General features: G+C 37.9%; 2 protein-coding genes across 2 annotated transcripts in view; both read right to left on the minus strand.

Moving 5' to 3' along the window:
- Positions 1–2,671: 2,671 nt before the first annotated feature.
- LOC307124916 (uncharacterized protein) lies at positions 2,672–6,753 on the minus strand. Its single transcript, XM_079814412.1, has 4 exons — positions 6,509–6,753; positions 6,066–6,099; positions 5,501–5,560; positions 2,672–5,353 (listed from the first exon to the last, which is right to left on the minus strand). Exons 1-4 carry the CDS (start codon positions 6,608–6,610, stop codon positions 4,929–4,931), a joined length of 621 nt encoding a protein of 206 aa, XP_079670538.1. The 5' UTR covers positions 6,611–6,753; the 3' UTR covers positions 2,672–4,928.
- Positions 6,754–12,524: 5,771 nt separating this feature from the next.
- LOC307124852 (multiple epidermal growth factor-like domains protein 9) overlaps positions 12,525–21,796 on the minus strand; it is a 104,186-nt gene continuing 94,914 nt past the window's right edge. The window contains exons 5-6 of the mRNA XM_079814311.1: positions 18,776–19,045; positions 12,525–14,987 (exon numbers count right to left, since the gene is read on the minus strand). Coding sequence (XP_079670437.1) covers positions 14,542–14,987; positions 18,776–19,045 — 716 coding nt within the window. The 3' untranslated portion in view covers positions 12,525–14,541. The remainder of the gene's footprint in view (positions 14,988–18,775; positions 19,046–21,796) is intronic.

Consider the following 21,796-nt stretch of genomic DNA (forward strand, 5'->3'; position numbering starts at 1 on the left):
TCACAGCACGTCACACCCAATTCATCAACTGGGAAAAGTCCTGCTGAGTTGCTCATGAATCGGCGACTCACCACTGCACTGGATCGTCTGCACCCTGATCATGATGGTGATATGCTTCGCAGACAGGAGCTGAATGCTGAAAAATGCCCTGGCACAGTCAGAGAGTTTAAACCTAAGGATTTGGTGTACATGAGAAGCTACTCCAGAGATTCTAAGTGGATGCCTGGAATCATTGTGGATGTCACAGGTCCCCTGTCATACAAGGTCAGAGCGGGTGATGGGCAAATGCACAGACGACATGTTGATCAGCTGCTGGACAGGACGGCACCCTTGTCCGACCAATCAAGGCCTGAGCCGGATGGCTATACTGTCCAGCCACCTGAGTCCCCAGGGGCTGAAATGCTTGAGTTACCGCCGCCTGCGTTAGATGTGGGAAACCCTGATGTTGACATTACTGGAGCTGGAATTGAGGGCATGTCTGCTTCCAGAGCCGGATTAACGCAAAGGCAAACTAGGCACGTGCCTAGGGCCCGATTGGCGGGATGGGGCCCAGACAGAGGGACAAAAAAAAAAAAAAAAAAAAATTAAAATTTACAAATGTCCTATCTACAATTTATTTCAATATTTATTAATTAACTAAAAATAGTGACGATGTTTATCTTAACCATAGACTGTTACATTACGTCACATTAACGCCAGCCCATGACTGTATTTATTATAATCAGGTCAGAGCGGGACAACAAAGCCAGCAGGCAGGTGTTTTGAGTAGGCTAACATTCAAGATGCTTTCGGTGCGGCAAAACGTAAAAAGAAAAAAATGAGGAGGAACAAAAGAAGAGACAGCGGGGGGCTTTATAGAAGTTTCTGTCGGGCAGCTGTGAACCTGCTCGAGTCAGCAGAGCCAAATGCCGAGCCATGCCCGGAGACACGGCCCGAAGACGCGGTGGAAGATGCGGCGGAAAATAAGTAAAACAACATTTCCGTGTCAAGTTTTATGCTGCGTTCACACCAAACGCGAATAGAGCGTCTGGCGCGAGTGATTTCAATGTTAAGTCAATGGAAAGGCGCGTTTACGCGCGTCTGGAGGTCCCGCGGCGCAGAAGGCGCGTTTCGCGCGGAACGCAGCATTAATGCTGCCTTCACGTGCTATCGGAAATTTGATGATTCCGACTTCTGAAGTCGTGATTACGAGCGCATTGCATTCAAGATTCAAAATGTGAGGGCGTTCATGTGCAATGTTTACCTAGGAAACTCGTATTTACGATAATTCCGAGAGCACGTGAAGGCAGCATACGTTACAAGAAAATCTAATTCAAAATGATAATAAAAGATAAAAACAAATGTAAAAAAAGAAATAAATCAATAAAAGAATAATGGCATGGCCCTACATATGATATAATAATCATGTATGGCTCCCATAATTGTACAAAGTCCTTTATTTTACTCTTGGAGATATAAGTCAGCCTTTCCAGCCCAATGCACTCTGAAAGTTCTTTTATCCATTGTTTTATAGAAGGTGCTTCCACGCTCTTCCAGTTCAGCAATGGCTCTTCTGGCATGTAACAATCCAAAGTCCAATAGTCTAGTGTGTTTCTTTGTTTGTGAGAAACCTGTAGGATATATTCCCAGTACACAAAGTTTGGCACAATGTGGTATTTTAAGATTAAACCGTTCTGACAAACAGTTTATGACATCCTTCCAGAACTTCTGTATATCAGAACATTCCCATAGACAGTGAATTAGAGTTCCTTTATAATTTTGGCATTTTGTACATATATCAGGAATATTGCTAGACATATGATTGAGTTTTTCAGGTGTTATATAAACCCTTGTCAACCATTTATACTGTAATAATTTAAGCCGCGTGTTTATGATTTGTTTTTGCGCTTTTAAACATGCTTCAGTCCATTCAAATTCCTCTATTTATTCTTGAATGGCTTTCCTCCATGTGTTTAATTTGTCTACAGCAGACTCTTTATAGTTAGACATTATTAAATTACTTTGTGGACTGGGGAAAAGGGGTGTAATGTATTGACTGACTATGGAAATAGTGAGGTTCCTTTAAGAGGCTAAGAGCCTGGGGAGGGCGTGGCTGTTGGGGGGATATATGGTTTTTGGCCAGCATGTTCACTGGTGTTGACTGAGCTAGATGTACGTTGATGTTGCTTTGTTCAGTAAAGATTCACGAGCTGACAAACGTTTCCTCATGTTATTCAAGTATACTACAAATAGAATCATGTTGTTTTGACCAGCCGCTTAGCTTGAGGCCTTGAGCACACAAATACCTACAGAGTGACGTGTCTGTGTAGGCCACGACTGGCTTCAGTCTGTGAGAAATTCTTACATTGGTGAATGAAGTTCAATGTACTCCAGACATTCATTTAGGGTCTAAATGGGGAGAAAATCTTAAGAACGTCATCTATTAAGTCACCAAACAGACAAGGGAGCTTTTTTTATAGCCTACCACGTATGTCTCATGATAACATAAACATAAATCTTTCGAGATGTCCCGGACTTATAGCAGAACTGTATTTAGTCATTTCACATTACTAATGTGCATCATGCCTTCTCCTGCAGACAGTAGCACAGTGGAAGTAATCTTTAAATAGTGTTGATAAAAGTTAGTAAGATTTAAAAGTTAGTTGGAAATAAAACAGTTAGATTTAGAGCTTTATTTATTTCTGAACTCTTGGTAAAATTGTATTTTCCATAATGTATTACCATCCATCCATCATCCTCTGAAGTGTGTGACCAAATAAATGTATTCATTCATGATTTCTTCATTAACACGTTGAAGCCTAAATTCACAACATGACTCAACTGAAACCCTTTTAACTTCATACTTGATTCTCTTTCACGTCAGTTTTAAAGTCTCTGCCACAAGGGGGCATTACTTACAGCTACATGATAGGCCTATCAACTAAACCAGTCCTTCTCATCTGCTTTACTTCAGGACCTGTTATAGAGCTCCTTGTTCAAGAAAGAAAAAGAAAACCTCCTTGTTCAGGACCCAGATTTTACATGGGAAATTACACTAAATATTTTTGGTTCCCAGAATGTTAGTGCATGGCTGTAAACAAACAAATAAACAAACAAAACTTACAACCATTGGTTAATACTGTGTAAATTCTTATTAGTTTGTATCACAAAAACCTCCTGAAATGTTCTGTAATGTTAGGTAATGGTTATAAAATACATTCTTTCTGTTGAGCAAGGCAGGACAACACTACCAGTTTGACTGGCGTCAACAGATTTCGTCCTTTCTGAAAAAGGAGTCTATAAGCTTGTATTTAAGCTTTTAATTGATTTCTTATAAGATTTTATTTGCTATGTTACCTAAGAACTATAAATAACTCCTTAGACACAGACTGTTCTTAATTTGTTGCACTTAGTTGCACTTAATTGTTGTTGTTTTTCTGACCTTCACACCTAGAAAACGTTGTGAAAGTTTAAATGACATTCTTTTGGAACAGAATTTTTGTCTTTAGTGATTTGAGCAGCTGCTCTCTATCATGTTCAAAACAAGAAAAATAAAGAGTCTGGTCAGAATAGGCTAAACAGCTTAAAGCTCAGATGACAGCAACACAAGGCATTTTGTTTGTGATATTATATTGTCTGTCATTTACATTGTTAAACATCTAACAAACACAATGTGTGGTGTTTGTTGATGTGCCTAATGTACAGTAAATGGCTTACAAAATATCAGAGGCATGCATAGGGAGCTACAGCATATTGATTTATTTATAATTAATAGTTTAAATAAAAAATATTACAAATTGCATATAAATATAATATTGCTTATATATTTGAGAACAGTAAAAAACGCAACTGAAATCACTCAGCATGAACCTTGTTAGAATAAATAGAAGAATGCAAAACTCAAGAGTACAAAGAAAAAGAGAATAGCTGGCTTGAGTACAAAAAAGTATGCATCATCATATGGTATTTTCCTGACTGAAAAAAAAATACTTGGTTTGCTTCACTTGCTGAGAAAAACAAAACAAAAAAACATTCCACTGTCTCATGAAAACAGCTCATGTTGTTCAGTTTTATATGGCTTGCTTGACTGATTGGATTAGTGTAACTAGTGGTAATTTATGTGAAAAAAATATCCCCACTGCCACCCCATCAGAAAACATTTCCATGACATTCATGAACAAATAAGTGCTTCTGTGGCTTACAGCAAAAACTGCCACCACATCATATGAAGAATCTTGGCTCCTGAAATACTAAGAGTTTGTTTTTAAGATGAAAATGTTGATTGCTTGTCTTATAAAAACAAAGCCCATATTTACACAATAAAGTGTTGCTTCATAGCCTTTGTATGACACGCTGAGCATTTATATCAAACTGTTATGAGGTTTTTACATTCAGCTGTCGATGATTAAAATACTACATGATTGTATTTATATACATTGAAAAATACCCACTTGCTCAGAATTAGCTTACTACTGAGTAGGCCTACTGTTTGTTTGCAGGCCGCTATGTCATATTTTATGTAGCCTACGTAATACATGAGAATCTTCAAAGTCAGTGCTCATAGACAGTATATCATGCCCTTTTTCATCTTGACTCATAAAAAAAAAAAAAACTGAAACACAACAAACTTAACTCGTATATCGGTAGAGAGGAAAATGTGTCATGCTTCTGAGAAGATCATGAGATGTGATCTTCATATTTCGAAAGGAAGAAGAAAAAACACCAAGAAAGTATCATAACCCCCCCACGCACAGTGAATGTCAACGAGCATTTCCTAGTACGACAGCTGGAAAATCTCAGGTGTTCTAGCAGCTGATCTTGAGACTGCGTCATATCGAAAAAGTCACAATTAAAGCTAACAAGAATATAAGAACAGCTTGTAAAAATTGGACATGGTCCATGGATATAACAGATCATTTATGCAATATTTATTGCCCATGCTCCACAGTCTACCAGGTGTCTGCACATTTTATGATAGTGATAAAGGTGGAGAAGGGTCGTGGCTCATAGTTCACCAAATCACTTGGAGACACTTTCACTGATAACTGGTTTGCTGAATTCATATACATCAGAAGGAAAGTGTTGAGCTTTGCATCTGGAGACGTGTTGTCATTCACCACCTGAGTGTCATGTGCAGCTGAAAAGATCTCGGTTTTCTCCTCGTACTTGAAATCCACTAGAAGTTTGAGATCAACAGTAGAGTCGCTATCCTTCAGCGGCTTTAGAACAAAGTTCGCCTGTATGTAGACCAGGTAAACACCTTTCTCTCGTATGACTATCCACGTTTTGTCATGGTCCAGAATGCTCTCACTCCGATTCCTGTGGCCTTCCCACTCATCATCCCAAACCAAACGATTATCTGTGTGATTGCAGGCTTGGAAGGAGAAAAAAAAGCTAAAATTCTAATTCTAATCTGTAATTTTAGCTACAGTGTGTCATTTTTATGTTTTTAAGAAATTTCTACATAAAGACAAAAAAACATGCTTTTACATAAATATATTTTGAAACAAATGTTAATCACCTTTTAGAAGCCATTTTTCTCGAGAAACTTCATGTCTGAACATACTTTCTATTGCGGAGACTGTCAAAAAAAGAAAGAAAAAGCATCTGTAAGATTACCACCACAGAACGAATGCTGATTTAAAACAACAACAGCAGTTGCATGAATAACTAACCTAACAATTGACAGCTGAACAGGAAAATGCGTGGAAGCAGACCACAAAAATGCATTTACACAAAACAAACACACAGTGAGACAGAAAGCTGAACATTAGAGCTTTCAGAACATTTCTGCTATTTGGTTTTCTTTTTTATAATAGGCTACAGCTTGCCGGTTTTATCGTTTAGATTAAGAAAAGGCATAACCAACTAACTGTTAGCCAAAGGGCAATCAGTTGCCTTTAGTTATCGAATTAGACTATGTAACTGACTTAAAGGGAAAAAATATTGATCTTGTAACTTGTAAGATGTGTGTTTTAAGTGTTTTAAGTCTTCTTTCACGTTTTGCTAACTTTGGCACCAAATGGCCCAACAGACGAAAAAAAAAAAAACTTAGCCTTTTGAATAGGTTATTAGGATAAACTTACCGGGTAAATTATGAATTCTTTGGCATCCAGACACCTGTTGAAGTTACGGTAAGACATGTCACTATGTAATGCATATTTTAAGAGTAGATTGCACAAGCAGTTATTTACAAACACGCCCTCTGCAACTCGACCCCTGAATTATTGTCCACATCAAATGTTGGAGAAAACCCGTAGCTGGAAAACAAGGAAGTGTTTCTCAGCCGAAGAAGCATTATGTAAGCGAGCTGAGCTGTTTTTTTTTTTCATAGTTTTTTTTTTTTTAAACGACATGCTTACTGGAATGGTAAATTATCGCATCAGCCTATTATGCAGGAATGCATCTAAATCACTCCAGTACAAACAATCGCCGAGTTATTCTTCAAAATGTCCAACAGAATCTTGAACACCGCGTCTATTTATTGACCAAAATCTGACATTCTAGCAGTAGATCCAGTTATATTTACCTTCGACATGAAGACATATGTCAAGCATGATGCAGTTAAAATGAGGACCAAAGCTATCGATGTCCAGATAATATGCGCTCTAGCTGCGTGCGCTGTACCCATGCCTGCTCCTCAAGATGCTGAAATAACTGCAGTTTCACACTAGAAATGCCTCTTGTAGTCCCGGATGAAGTTGACGACTGTAATGAGATACCAGTCTCCCACGCAGTCAACAGTGTGCTATTAACTCCACATCACCTGTGGGTGAGAAGAGGGTGGGTGGGAGCTTTCACTTTGTAAAGCATGCTTGCATGCATTTTATTGATTTCTTGTTGTAATCTAGGCTAACAATTTATTTCATTTTATTAGCACTGTTTGTAATTCAATTTATTAGTTGGGAGACCAACTGGGAAAACTAGGTTGCTGCTGGAAGAGGTGTTAGTGAGGCCAGCAGGGGGCGCTCACTCTGTGGTCTGTGTGGGTCCTAACACCCCAGTGTAGTGATGGGGACACTATACTGTAACAAGCACCGTCCTTCAGATGAGACGTTAAACCGAGGTCCTGACTCTCCGTGGTCATTAAAAATCCCAGGATGTCCTTCGATAAAGAGTAGGGGTGTAACCCCAGCATCCTGGTCAAATTTGCCCTTTGGCCTCTGTCCATCATGGCCTCCTAATCATCCCCATATATACGATTGGCTTCATCACTCCATCTCCTGTCCACCAATCAGCTGGTGTGTGTGTGTGTGGTGGGTGTTCTGGCGCAATATGGCTGCCGTCACATCATCCAGGTGGATGCTGCACATTGGTGGTGGTTGAAGAGATTCCCCCTTCTATGTAAAGCGCTTTGAATGCCTAGAAAAGCGCTATATAAATGTAACAAATTATTATTATTATTTTAACCCATAAGAACCCACAGTGACACGGTTTCACAAACACTGGTGATTATCTGGAAAGGTCTTTTTAAAGCAATATCCCTAAATTTCAACTCAGGAAGTCCCTAAGTGACATATAAGGAACACCCAGGTTCGGTCATGTGACAATTTGTGCATTTTTTGTTGCCATGGCAACATTTCCAAAATGGTGGCCTGTCTGGTTAGCACATGTTGCAGTGTGAGCAATTTTTTAATACGCTTGTTTTTGTTACTAAAGGTATGTTTCAACCCATGCAACAATTCTAACATTTTAATAACTTATCATAGATTACACTTAACCTGATTTTAATACATTTCTTAAACAATTTGATATAAAACAAGTTATGAAAATATTGTGGTGACATATACGTCACATCGGGCTGTTAACCTTAAAACAGTTGGTGGAATTTTGATGTTATGTATTTGTCATATTAAGAAAAATATTAATGAGCTGCTCAATTAATTTAGCAGATTCAATAATTTTTTTAGTGTTATATATTTTCTCTATGTTTTATATAAAATCTGGGACTCAGAAAAATGTTAACAGCACTGTTTAATATAATTGAAATATTGATTGGTATTGATCTGCACATGATCTGCACCAAATGTCAGGAAATCATGCATACTTGAGAAAATGACAAAATGACATCCCATGGTGGCTGTTTTCAGACTCTAGCATGTCTACATCTCACTGACAACAATGCTTCTTAAAATCAGCAAGCAGGGGATAAGTGTTGGAAGATCCGTCTATGGCTTGATATGTTTTGTTAATAATTTTTTAATAATATGCATAATTTTGATAAATGTTGTGTAAAAGAAAAGAAACAGAAAAAAAACAGTTAAATAGTTGAGTTATACCGTTTGAGTGCTACCGCCAGATACAAAGATCGGCTGAATGGATTCAAAAACGGTAAAACTCAACTATTTAACTCTAGGGAACTTGTAAAATGAGCCTATTTTCAAAAAAAAGCGGAGTGTTCCTTTAAAGGGATTACAAACCTTAAATTAACATTATGTTACATGGCTGACTCAGAGAAGCCAGTGCCACATGTCGCTATGCTTATTGACACATCCGGTTTTCACTGTCACTGACATTATCGCGGAACATGTTGCTGTATGATGATGCGACACCTCCAGTAGTGACTTACAGATGAACCGAGCAGCTATACCGACATAATTGTGAAACAAAATCCTAAATAAATAAATAAAACTATTTTTGTCTTTTGGTTTTTTTACATTAAAAAATCCAACGTACACTGTTAAAAAGTTCCTGCCTTAAATTAAGTTGACACATGCCACTACTCGCAGAGAAAAAAGGTGTCAAAATTGTACCTTTAAGCGTACAACAGCTTGTCGCTGGGGCAGTTACTCCTCAAAAGTCCACATTAGTGCCTTAGAGTACAAATATATACCTTAAGGTATTACTATGAACATTTTTGTGGTAAAAAGAATATGTCCTTTTAAGGGTACTGCCCCAGCGACAAGCTATTGTACCCCTAAAGATACGATTTTGACACCTTTTTTTTCTCTCTATCCACTAATATATGCCAATGAAGACTGGATTTGTCACCGGATGTGTTAATAAGCATAGCAACATGTGTCATTGGGTTCTCTGCATCAGACGCCATGTCACTAAATGTTAAAACCGCTACTGGAGAGATGAAAAATTGAGGGTGAGAAAGGGTGAGAAATTTCTCACCCAGAAATGAAAATTCTGTCATCACTTACTCATCCTCATGTCATTCCAGACTTGTATGGAACTCAAAAGGAGACATTTTGACATTGACAATGAATGGAGTTATTGAGTGTCACAGAGATGCAATAAACACTGTAAATGTAACAAACGTGTGCAAGTATATGAAGTATATGAACTGCGGGAGGATTGTGTGACCTAAAAGTAATTTTTTAAAAATGGGGCACGTTCAGAGATGCAGCAATACCTGGTTTATGAACCAACTCAGTTTAACCCTAATGTTTCATCCATTCACAAAATTGTTTTGAATTTACATTTCTCAAATTCAACTCATTGAACGATTCTGTCACGACTGTTATCTGCTTTTTGGAGGATATTATCAGTGAATAACAACTTCAGTTTCAACTGTTCCCCATCACATGGCTTCAGGTTTTGCACCCTTTTTCAGTCTTCATCACCATTTTCATTGCTTGAAAACCACTGACCATGTCTTCTCCATTTGTATTGTGCAGAATAAAGTGTGATATGCAGGTTTGGAATGACGAAGTTGTGTAAACAACGACAGGATTTGACATATAGACCACAAGTACTTTAGAGACCCCCCATTTGGTATTTTCCCTCAATGTTGCCTGGAAGTCTCAAGATATATCAGTAATCAATCACACAAACAAGGTCACCACATGTATATACATGTGCTCCCGTTGGGTGTGGGTGTTAGCAGAAGCATCAGCAAAAGTCTTTATGCACTGTGCATGATTAAGTTTTGCGGGGCGCTTTAGGGACATGCAACCTTTTTGTGAGCGTCTCACTGTTGATTCAGACATAGATTATGTTTTTTTGTTATATATATATATATATATATATATATATATATATATATATATATATATATATATATATATATATATAAATGTTTTTTTTTATATGACTCATTTTATCGGTTACTCTATTTACAGAACTCACAAGTTAAATTTCCAAAAGAGGGCAGTTTCCCAGATGATATCAAAGTAAGTAAAAGAAAATGCCCGCAAACGTCTTCCATTTCAAGGTCTACATGGCTCTATGATGCCACAATGACATCAAATTCCACTCGTCAGCACTCTATTGGCTAAGCGCTGTTGATTTCCGGCATCATTTACTCAGATTGATTTAAATGTCTCTGGATTTTTGATGTGCAATAATGATTCACATTTTTGTTTTGTCATTACTGATTACCTTCAAGCAGTAACCGGCTTTATTTATTTAAACCGATGATTATTTATTTACTGGGAATGGTAAAGCTGTGTTGGCTTTGTATTATACATCTGGATCCCATTCTACCATCATCCGAGTCAGGTATTCTAAATGTTCTTATAAATTGCTTATTTACAGTGTCACTGCAGGGATTGAGGGATGATCTTAACAAGAATCTCAACATCTCTTTCTGTGTCATGGCAACTGTATTTCCAGGAAGACAAGAGAGACAGAGAAAAGACTCTCACTACAACAGTTAGTTTCCACTTCAAGTGCTCTTCATTAGCAAAATGGAAAAATGCAGTGTTAACTGGGACGGGAGATAAGTGAAAATATAAAAGTACTTAGTCGTGCTTTGAATCACTCCCGCAACGAATCTACATTGTGTTTACAATATCGCAAATATAAATCAACTCTATCATCATATTTCTGTATGACACTTCAAGCTCTTTTTTTATACAAGGGAGCAGGTGACAAATGCAGGGGTGGAGTAATGTGTACATAGCATCCCTTTTTATAGTCTCAAAGGTTATAATTTCTCCATTAAACATGGTTTCTGTGAAAAATGACTAACAATGATGAGGTCTGACATTAAGAACAGGCTAAAAGTTACATAAAATGTTTTATCTATTTGTATTTAACAGCATTAACTTGCAATAGTCAAAGACGACGTCTCTTTTTGCTCACGTCAGCTCTGTTGCACTAAAGTGATTTGCTGAAATTAAAATGGCAACGATGAAAGGTGAGCACTAGCCAATGAGATGACCGTTTGCAGCTGGTCATAGCTCTCAAGAGGTTTTTGCTTGGTCTTAAACCAGGCTTTACATAAATGGCTACAATAATTCTCTCTCTCTCTCTCTCTCTCTCTCTCTCTCTCTCTCTCTCTCTCTCTCACACACACACACACCTAAAACAACCAAATTATATTTTGATTAAATTTTTTTAATTGGTGGCAAAAGTAAACAAGTCTACAAAAAGAAGAGGAAGATGACTACTTTTTTCGCTGATTTATATATCTAGATTAAGAGGATGTTTTGTATTTACTCCTAAAATCTACTCTGAATAAAAGGAAAAAATAATGAAAGCATGTACTTGACTTTAAAAAAGTGATTGTGTGATATTTGTTAGTATGCGTGACCCCTTAAATGGATACCCAGAAGGTGTAGGCGATTGCAGGAATACTCCACAAGCTATCTACCCCTGACCTTTGAGAAGTGTGCAAATTAAAGATGAGAACATTTATGTGGGTGGGGGGCTTTTGTAGTTGTAATCCTGAAAAACAATCCAGTGGAGAATATGAATGCAAATTATTCATCTCACGTCTCAAAATCAACAACAGCCAGAGGAAACGTCTAGATATGGAGAAGATATCGTCCAGTAGTTATGATCACACATTCCCTCTGTATGGTAAAGCTATCAAAAGATGTTTGGAACATGACTCAATGACACCTTGGGGCAACTGCTTCTAGGAATAGATCATATAGAAATTACAATTTTGTGATGTTAGGAAATCTAGGAGTTGTCTGTGGGCTTCTAAAAACAATCATTCTTTTGTGACATTTATCACCAACTATTTTGCTCAACAAAAAAAACAAGATCATACAAGAACATAATGGATCATCTTAGGTCATCCATGGAAAATGTGTCACCTCAGCATATTGCTCAATCAAACTCAAAATAGTTGCCAGATTCTGACACAGATGATGGCATTAGAAACACATGGTCCGTAGATGAAAGTGATGATTATACAGAACGAAAAAAAAGACACTGATCTGAGCAATATCGTTTACTGTACATGTAAAAAAGGAGTCATGTTTTAATCTTTGATTTTGGAGTCGCACTAAAAGAACGTGGAAAACTTAAATACGAGTACATAAGGAAAGTATGCACTTGCTGCTAAGTTGTAACATATTTAGAGATTAATTACACAATATAATTATACAAATGAGTATTTTTAGTTGAAGGGATGTCATAATAGCAACGGACTATGAACTATGAACTGATTAAATGAGTTTGGACAACTGGACTTTAGGTTACGGTGAATAATGTTTGAAATGTACACCTAATTAATGGAATTATTAAATAACTCAATGAACTGATGGTTGGAGGGAGGTGGTTAAGGATATCCAACCCAAGCTGTTAAACTGACATCAGAGAGGGAATGCCATTCCAGAACAGAAGCAACTTTTTTAGATTTTGATTAAAGATTACCAGGACAAACTTTTATTCAGTGTATAAACTTGCACGGGTTAATTGTTCACCACAAGACTAGTAATGTGCACTAACAAAGTAAATAGTAAATACAATTTTATTTTCATGGCGACTCTAGAAATGTTAGCATCCAACATAAAATAGATTTACAGTGCCTCAAACACAACTGAACAGCTTTCAAAGATCTAATGCCTCTGCCCCAACAAAATGTACTGAATCCAGGGATATTCCAAAAGTCCAGAAAATGTTCAAGATGAATCAGATGGTCAGGAAACAGACTGGTGCGCTCCAGTGGCTGGAACTAGTGCATGACATACAACGATATAATAATAATGATGATGAAAGCACAAATTATAGTAAAACTTACTTTTATTGAAATTTTTCACAGAGCTAGTTGTGAATGTGGTGCACCATGCATACTGCACAATGCATATAATGTAAGATTAAGACACCGTTACGACGTCGGTCTCTATGTGCGCACACAAGTATGCTGGACACAGAAACAAAACTCGTCGCCATATGTACCAATACAATAGCAGCCTCCGCAAGACAACCATTCTGTACATCTAATATTTACATAGTTTTGTACCAACGCACGTTGGGAAAAGACAGCTTCATGACTGTGGAATTAGGGAGGGACCTAAAAGACGATATCCCAAGAGTCATTTGAAATACAGACAGCGATGAACCATTGCTCTTTTTTTCTTCAAGTTCGGGCCATCTCCTACCGAGAACGTACTTGTGCATACACACCCTTTCTTGTGTCTTTTATGGACTGACACTTTTCCAACTCATTACCACACTCAGCACCCACACATACACCCACACACTCAAACACGTGCACTTATTCATTCACTGAACCATTCGATCAACTTGTTTTAGCCTGTGCTACACGAATGGCAGTGATTGTCCAGAACGGCTGTTAGACCCAACATGCATTATTGCTCATCTGATCATATTTGTTCCCCTCCTCTGAAGTCTGTTTCCTCTGAGAGAGAGGTTCGTCCAAATAAATTAACCAAAATTGTTAAACTCTCCCAACCAGATATATTGCTGTGTCAAGTCCACACAACAAGGCATGGCACCTGTCAACAGGTGGCTGGTGATAAGTCACAAAGGAAAAGCGGATTGCAGAGAAATTCCTGAAAATAAATTAAACAAGTAAAATTCTACACATTGTGAAACAGTCCTCTAAATCCTCTTCGTCGTTGTAAAACTGTGACAAGAATTAGCCAGACTCTCTTCGCCTGAGACTGACACACAGATCCTCTTTGGCCTGATAAAAAAATAATAATCCTTTCTTGTATTTCGCTTCGGCAAAAAAACTAAAACTAAAAAATTGCAAATGAATGCAAAAGTCATTCAGCATCTGCAATTCAGGATTATGCATTTCCATTGGATAATACACAGGCCTGGTCTGCATGTCAGGTCCGGTGTAATGGCGCCCCCTAAAGTCCTGCACATGTAATAGCATGTATGGTATCCTTGTGCTGAAGCAACACAAAAATGGTGTGGTCAACACAAACAAAAATGATATCCATCCTGAGTTTGTTGAAAACGAATTTCTTCTCTGTGTATTTAAAAGCATTTACAAAGGGAACGAGTAAATGGACGCTTGTAAATGTGCATTTGATTGATCTAACCAGACATGCTTCAGTGTCTAGTATTCTGTTAGCGAATTAGTCTCTGCATCTCTTCTCTTTCTTCAAGGCAAGACAACATTTCAGCTGAGTCGCCAAGATCTTCAACAAGGCAGGAAGTTTAGCTTTGCTTTTGAGTTAGATGCACTGCTCATGTTCTTCATTAACTACTGGCTCTTCTGGTTTTGGAGTGCTTGTGTGAGGGTTAGCATTATGTCCGATGAGAAAAACAATGTCCTTTTTTTCATCTGCATAAAATGAAAAAACAAATTGGGTTCCATATATCCATAGGTCCACAATCTGGCCAGTGACAATCCAGCACTGGTGTAGCAGCCCAGTTTCTGCGTAAGAACAGTAAGATTAGTTACACCTTATACAAACTACCAGGACCGGTTAAAGCAAGTTGTCCGTTGCCCACGTCACTAACTTCATCCTCTAAAAGCCCTGATACATCTGCGTTCGGAATGCTGTCGTGATAGCTGCTGAAGCTAATGTTGTCCTCCTTCAGCTCGATGGTCCAGAACGGGGCGTTCAGCTTGCGGTTCTGGTATTCCCTGTAAGTGTACACGCCACCCACCACAGCCATGAGAGCTAGCACAACTATGATGATGACGGCCAGGATGATGATGTTGAACTGGTTCCATGGGACTGGAGTCACTGTGGTGGTGGTGGTGGTGTTGGGGGTGGAGCTGCCAAGGCTGCTCAGCAGGGTGGTGGAAGAGGTGGTGAATTGTGCTGTAGCATTGGGGCTGGAGTTCATGGTGGTGTAGTGAAACTGTTGGGTAGTGGTTGAAGGAGTAGTGTGGATGACTATGGACAAGGCAAGAGAAAGAGAAGGACAGTTTGAGAAAATATACGCATCTTATATAATACCACATATCCAAAAAACAAAAGTTAATTTATTATAGTCCTGTGACTTTCTAGTGGTATGGCGGGCAGAGCAGTGTTGATGTGAATGTGAATGTGAGTTTGCAGTCTTGTACTCAGGGGTGTCCAATCCTGATCTTGGAGGGCCACTGTCCTGCAAAGTTTAGCTCCAACCAGTGGCGGCTGGTCAATAGAGGGCGCTGGGGCGCCTCCCCCATCAAAACTCTAGAAATATACATGTATACAAAAATGATAAACAAATGAAATAAAAATAAAATAGTTAACTCATACGACGTACCAGCTGTTAGTAAGAGCCTCAGCATTTAATAAAAACTGTCTTTGATCGGTTAACTATTTTATATGTTCTTCAATATGGCGGACAAATGGATGTCTGAGTCCAAAAATCTACGGGCAGCATGTGACCTGAAGCTGGTCTCTAATTGGTTTCTTAAAGATCCTCCTCCGGACCCAGGTCTCTGCGTCCCTGGCGAATCAGAATTGGATGCGTGTTATTTTATCCAATCTGATTGGTTCTCGTCACCTGTCATTCAACTTTACACTTGGCTCTTGGCCACTAAGCGAAAGTGCGCGGGCGACACCGTCACTCCGACTCCGCCAAAACCTTCTTAGGATGATCACTTCGTAGAGATGGCAGCAGTTCAACAAAATTCTTTCACAAGGCGTTCGTTGGAAGAAAAAAAAGGATAAAGGATCCCGAACCGGACCGGACCAACGCGATTTACAAATCCAGCTGCTGGCCAGTGACAGGACGCAGCTGCACTCGGAGTGTCACGCGCTTGTTATGAGAAACGTAGGTGGCTGGCTGGATGTGTTGTTAGCAATGTCTTTTATTTCAAAGTGTCGGTACTGAAGTTTTGTGGACAACAACGGGGGTAAGAGACCTCAAATATCTAACTGAAAATGCAAACGTCATGACACTACTGAGATGACTGACTATAATCAGGGAGTCATTGAGAAATTTGCTGGCCAGAAAGAAAGGAGAGCAAAATTTATGTTCAAGTAGTCAACATGCTAGTCTGTTGTTTCTGTTTTCTTTTGTTTTTCCTTTCCTTATTCAATTATATGAGGGAAATGATTGTGTAAAAAGATAAAAGTGAAGAAGACACTGTTTTCTCTTTAATGCTTGAATTTAGTCAACATGCATCTTGATACTGAACCCACTTGAACCAGCTAATCAAGATCTTATTAGGCATACTAGAAACTTCCAGACAGGGGTTGAGGCAAGTAAGAGCTAAACTCTGCAGGACAGTGGCCCTCCAGGACCGAGTTTGGACACCCCTTGTACTGAATGTAAGGAGATAAAAAGGCTGTGTACCGTAAAATAAAGGCAAGAAAACACATCTTTATAAAATACGTCTTTATATTGTCTTAGTGGGCTGAATACAAAAAAACCCTTATTCCCAAATAAATGTCTCTCATGGTTCTTAATAAATCGTTCAAAAAGACTCACAAGTCTGAAAAATCCTTTACTGAACTTCTGACTCACTCACCAAACTGCAAGTCATCATTACTTTCATCTTGAAATGAAGCAAATTTCACCCAAAAATTTAAATTCTGTCATTCTCAAAAAGACTTTAAAATTAAAGGATCCAAAAAGGTATAGTCATAAATCAAATCCATATGAATTGAGCGGTTTAATCCAAATCTTGTGATGAGATATGATGCCTTATATGATGAACAGATTTCATTTAGCCTTTTATTTACATCTCATTGCATTTGGTAAACAGAAGCTCACACATATTTGATCTATAAAAAATATTAAAACATTCCAAAAATAAATAAACTTGCCCACTTTTGAATGGTAAAGTATATTAAACATTTCAAATATATTAAACAATATATCAACACACTACCTAAAGCATGCACAATTATTCTACATCTATAATGGTAACATTATAGCTAAATCATCCCATCTTTTACAACCAGAAACAGTACTTTAATACTGGTAACATTCCATACTAAAAGTTAACATCACTGCAAGCGAACATTAAGCAAATGGCAATATAGGTTATAAATGAAAGATAGAGAACAAAAACGAGAGTAAAAGAAGTGATGAAAGAACGTGAGAGGAATAGAACAAAAAAGGGTGAAAGCAGCAAGCCAGTCCCATGTGGAGCCCTGATCTAGTGTAATGTAGAGAACAGATGCTGCACACTGGAAGAAGATTCACACACAGGCAAGAGCGATTCCATCTGTTCAGTAGAACAGACAATGTCAGACTGTATGCCATGTACATAAAGACTGAAAAAAACCCTCAGCCATTTACCTCAGAAAACATTTTAGGTTTATTAACAGTTAGGTTTATTATTTTTATACCATTATAGCATTTATTCATATTTTGAATTAGCTTTCACTTTTACATTTTCCGTTTTCATTTTAATTTGAGTAAATTTGTGTTTTTGTCATTTTGTGTTCTTGCTTCAGTTTATTTTTAAGTTTTAGTTTTTGTCATTTTAGTACTTCAACTACCAGTTAGTTACCAAGTCAGCTTTTTTTATTATTATTAGTTCAAGTTTTTCACATAATATTTACATTTTAATTTATTTAATTTAATTTCAGCTTTATTTAATTCAAAAACTGGAACGTTTTCATTTTAGTTAATAATAATCATTATGGGAGATTTTTCAGCCATTGTTGGAAAGTCAATATCATTTCCATATGGAGTTCCATTACAGTACCGTTATCATCAGTGAATGGCAACATGGTTGTTCTGTAGCAGCAGACCATCTGGAGCAGAGCTCAGACAGGCCAAAAAGAAGGATTTATTATTGTTGGCTGAGTGGAAAGATTGACGAAAAGAGAGTGTGGATTTGGCTGGCTTACTGGAGTGATAAATCACTCTTTTCTTCCTCCTCTCTCTTTCATATATTCACACTGTGGTCCTTGTTTACCGTTTGGCAGCCCGAGTCAGCCTGCCTGTGGAAACGTATGATCTGTCCTCTTTACAGTACAACACTGATAGAATCAGCAGCGTACAGACGGATGTTGTGAGTCAGAACGCTGATCTGGGATTAGACATTCTACAACGCAACTTCTTTTCCCCTCTCTGAAAACCACAACCACTTAACATGCACCTCTCTTTTTTCAATCAACCCTTTGAAAAATATTAATATTTCAAGCTCAGTTCCTTCCTGTTCACACAGTATATACAGTAAGGCTGGGTAACATCAAGGTCTTCGTGATGCATGATATATTCAATACATTGCAATATGGATCACAACTGAAACCGCACCAAACGCATGAGAAAGTGTGTCCACGAGAGAGAGTTAACCCGCGGGATCAGTTTCAAACTCTCTCAAATGGTTCACTTCACTTTTTTTCATAGTCTTGTAGAAGTGTCTCTAACTGCACTGACAAAATGATAGTCAGAGATACAGATTGTTCAAAATTATATGAATGAACACACACACACACACACACACACACACACACACACACACACACACACACACACACACACACACACACACACACACACACACACACACACACACACACACACACACACACACACACACACACACACACACACACACACACACAAATTTGAATTTTAAAATAATTTTAAGTACAGCTGCGAAAGAAAGAAATCTGCGATATATTAACAAATTACTGAATTGGCACATCCCCGACTGTAGCAAAAATGAATCCATTATTATCACTAGAGTTTTTACGCATATTAGCCCAAACGTATTGGCTTTGGCTCTCACCTGTAGGGGTGCAGTTCCTGGAGAGCGCGTCCCCCGTGAAGCCCTCTGCGCAGCGCTCGCAGTGCTGGCCCGTAGAGTTGTTGATGCAGCTCAGGCAGTTGCCTGTGTCCGGGTGACATATCCGAGGGGACAAGCGGGGGTCTCCGTTCCCACTGCAGTTACAGGGTAGGCAGATGCTGTCTGCGTTGTAGAAGCCATCACTACACTGCTCACAGTTGGGACCCTGGTACTCCGGCTTGCACTGGATACAGAAAGGCTGGCCGGTTGAGTCTAAACACATATGGAGACAAAGAAAGTTTAGGGTGAATTAGATTAACCAGACACACCTGCAGGTAAAACAAATATGTTCAGGTATATCAAGAATACAAGACATTTTCACTGAAATTTCCAAAGAACTATGAAAAAGAGTTCTTTTGACCACCAGATGGCAGAATCTTATAAGGATGCTGAAGGTAGTATGAAGGAAAACTGAGATATTTGTTTATATTAGCCTATATTGAGTTGTCAGATGAACTCATCAACCGCTAATCATTCTGTAAATGTGTTATCTCCTTGCATGTGACTGCAGACCCAGTTATCAAACAACAGGCAAAATCCGGGTTTTGAAAAGGTCTGATGACTAAACTTCTTAAGGTTAAAGGATTAGTTCACTTTAAAAATTACCCCATGATTTACTCACCCTCAAGCCATCATAGGTGTATATGACTTTCTTCTTTCTGATGAACACAATCGGAGTGGCTCTTTCTGGCTCTTGCAAGCTTTATAATGGCAGTGAACGGGGCCCACGAGTTTGAAGCTCAAAAAAGGGCTTCCATCATTAATGTACTCCAAAAAAAGCGATGCATTTTTGTAAGAATAATTTTCCTTTTTTAAAACTTTATAAAGAAAAATATCTAGCTACCGCCAGACCCCCTTCTGTATTCAACCTGCGAAGAAAGTGTAATGCCTCTCGCAGTTCAAAACGCTTATGCTACATCATACGTGACGTCACGCCAGTTATGCTAAGTTGAATATGGAAGGCGGTCTGTGGAAGATAGATATTTTACTTTATAAAATTTTAGCATAATGATATTTATTATTCATATAACTCCTATTGTGTTCATCAGAAAGAAGAATGTCATTTACACCTAGGATGGCTTGAGGGTTAGTAAATCATGGGATAATTATCCTTTTAAAGGGAACTAATCCTTCAAGTGAAATGCTCTTCCCCATGCAAAACTACTGCCCAAAGTCTTCAACAGCACATCTGCAACTAAAAGAAAGAAGTACACAAACAAACTGAATAAAATAAAATAAAAATTGCTTGAAGATGACACGTAGTGTATAAAAAACGTATTTTTCTTTTTGTCTGATCACATAACCATGTTAATTGTCACATTAACGAGTGAAAAAATTTAAAAAAAATTGATGTTTTAGAAATTTTACATTGGTCAGTAGTCCACTTTGTCTGGCTATCACCTTACCAAGCTCAATCTTTTAAGATTGAACATTGGTCTTGGGAGTCTGTTCTGTATTTTTACTGTACAAGAGGCGTGATCAACAGGCATCATTCAAATGACTCAATTGCAATTGGATAGTCCTTCAAGTTCAACCAATCAGACCAATGATCCATCGCTTCTCTATCCGTCATTGTGTTAAACCCGCCAATAGCGCGCCAGGTGGATAACCCGGTTTGTGATTGGTCCCCGCAAATTTGTAACAGAAGCAGGATAAAAATATGTACAGGTTTCCAGCCTGAGCTTCAGGGCGAAATAAAATCGCTGGCAGATCAGGCTGGGTTTACCCAGTCTATAGTCCACTAGGAATAGTTCTGAAACACAAGATAATGATTAATGCATAAATGTTGTTTTTCCATTTCAAGCAAACCTAACACAAAAACTATCATGAATGTTCAGCTCTTCTGTATTCATGACATAACAGAAATGTTATATGAAGGGTGGAAACTGAAAATAGATGTATAGTGTGACCGGCCACTGCATTTAAACCGCTTGCAACCAAATGTGTCATCATAAAATCAGCATGATTATTATATGACTACTGGGTGTACTAGTGTACTATATGTGTATTATAATGTACTTGAATGCCAATGGTGAGAAAGATTATTTTCAAGAGCAATATCACATGAGATATTTCAGTGTCTGACACCAAGGAAATTAGTTGTCTTCTAGTGCTCATTTGAAGTGATTACTTTCTGAGGAGGAAAAAAAACTGAGAGACAAGCCAGAAGAGGCGATTTTTAAAAACCATTAATGAGTACAACTGCCTTAACCAAACATGTTTTTCTCTCTCTTTCTTTTGGCAAAACTAATTGGCAGGGCCAGACAGAATGTGTAAACCTTATTTGCATTTTCTTGATTTGGGGAGCACTCTTAGATAAAAGCATTTAAAAAAATAAAAAATAAATAAAGAAGTAGTAATAAGTAACTTAACGTGATGTTTTTTGGAAAAAAGTATCTTATGCTCACCAAGGCTGTATTTTATGGAAGTTTGTTTCCGCCACAGAATAAAACATTTGAAAGATAATAGCAACTTTTCATCTCACAACTGCGAGTTTAAATCTAGAAATTCTGAGAAAAGATGTAATTATTGCAAGATGTACACTCGCAATTGCGAGTTATAAAGTAAAAATTGCGTGATATAAATTCTCAATTCTGACTTTTCTCACAATGGCACGTTCATATCTCACAATTCTGACTATATTTCTCAGAATAGTGAGAAATTTCTTAGAATTACAAGTTTATAAGCAATTGCGTGTTATAAAGTCAGACTTGCATGATATAAAAAGTCGCAATTGCGTGTTATCAACTCAGAATTGCGACTTTATATCACGCAATTGTGAGATAAAAAGTCAGAATTGTGAGATGTAAACTTGCAATTGTGAGAAGTCGTAATAACCTTTTTATTTTTTATTCTGTGGTGGAAACAAGCTTCCATAGTATTTACTATTAAAAAATGTTTTCTATTTTAATATGTTTCAAAATGTAATTTATTCTTGTGACAGCAAAGCTGAATTTTCAGCAT

Source organism: Gobio gobio, assembly GCF_949357685.1.
Source record: "Gobio gobio genome assembly, chromosome: 4".
NCBI lineage: Eukaryota > Metazoa > Chordata > Actinopteri > Cypriniformes > Gobionidae > Gobio > Gobio gobio.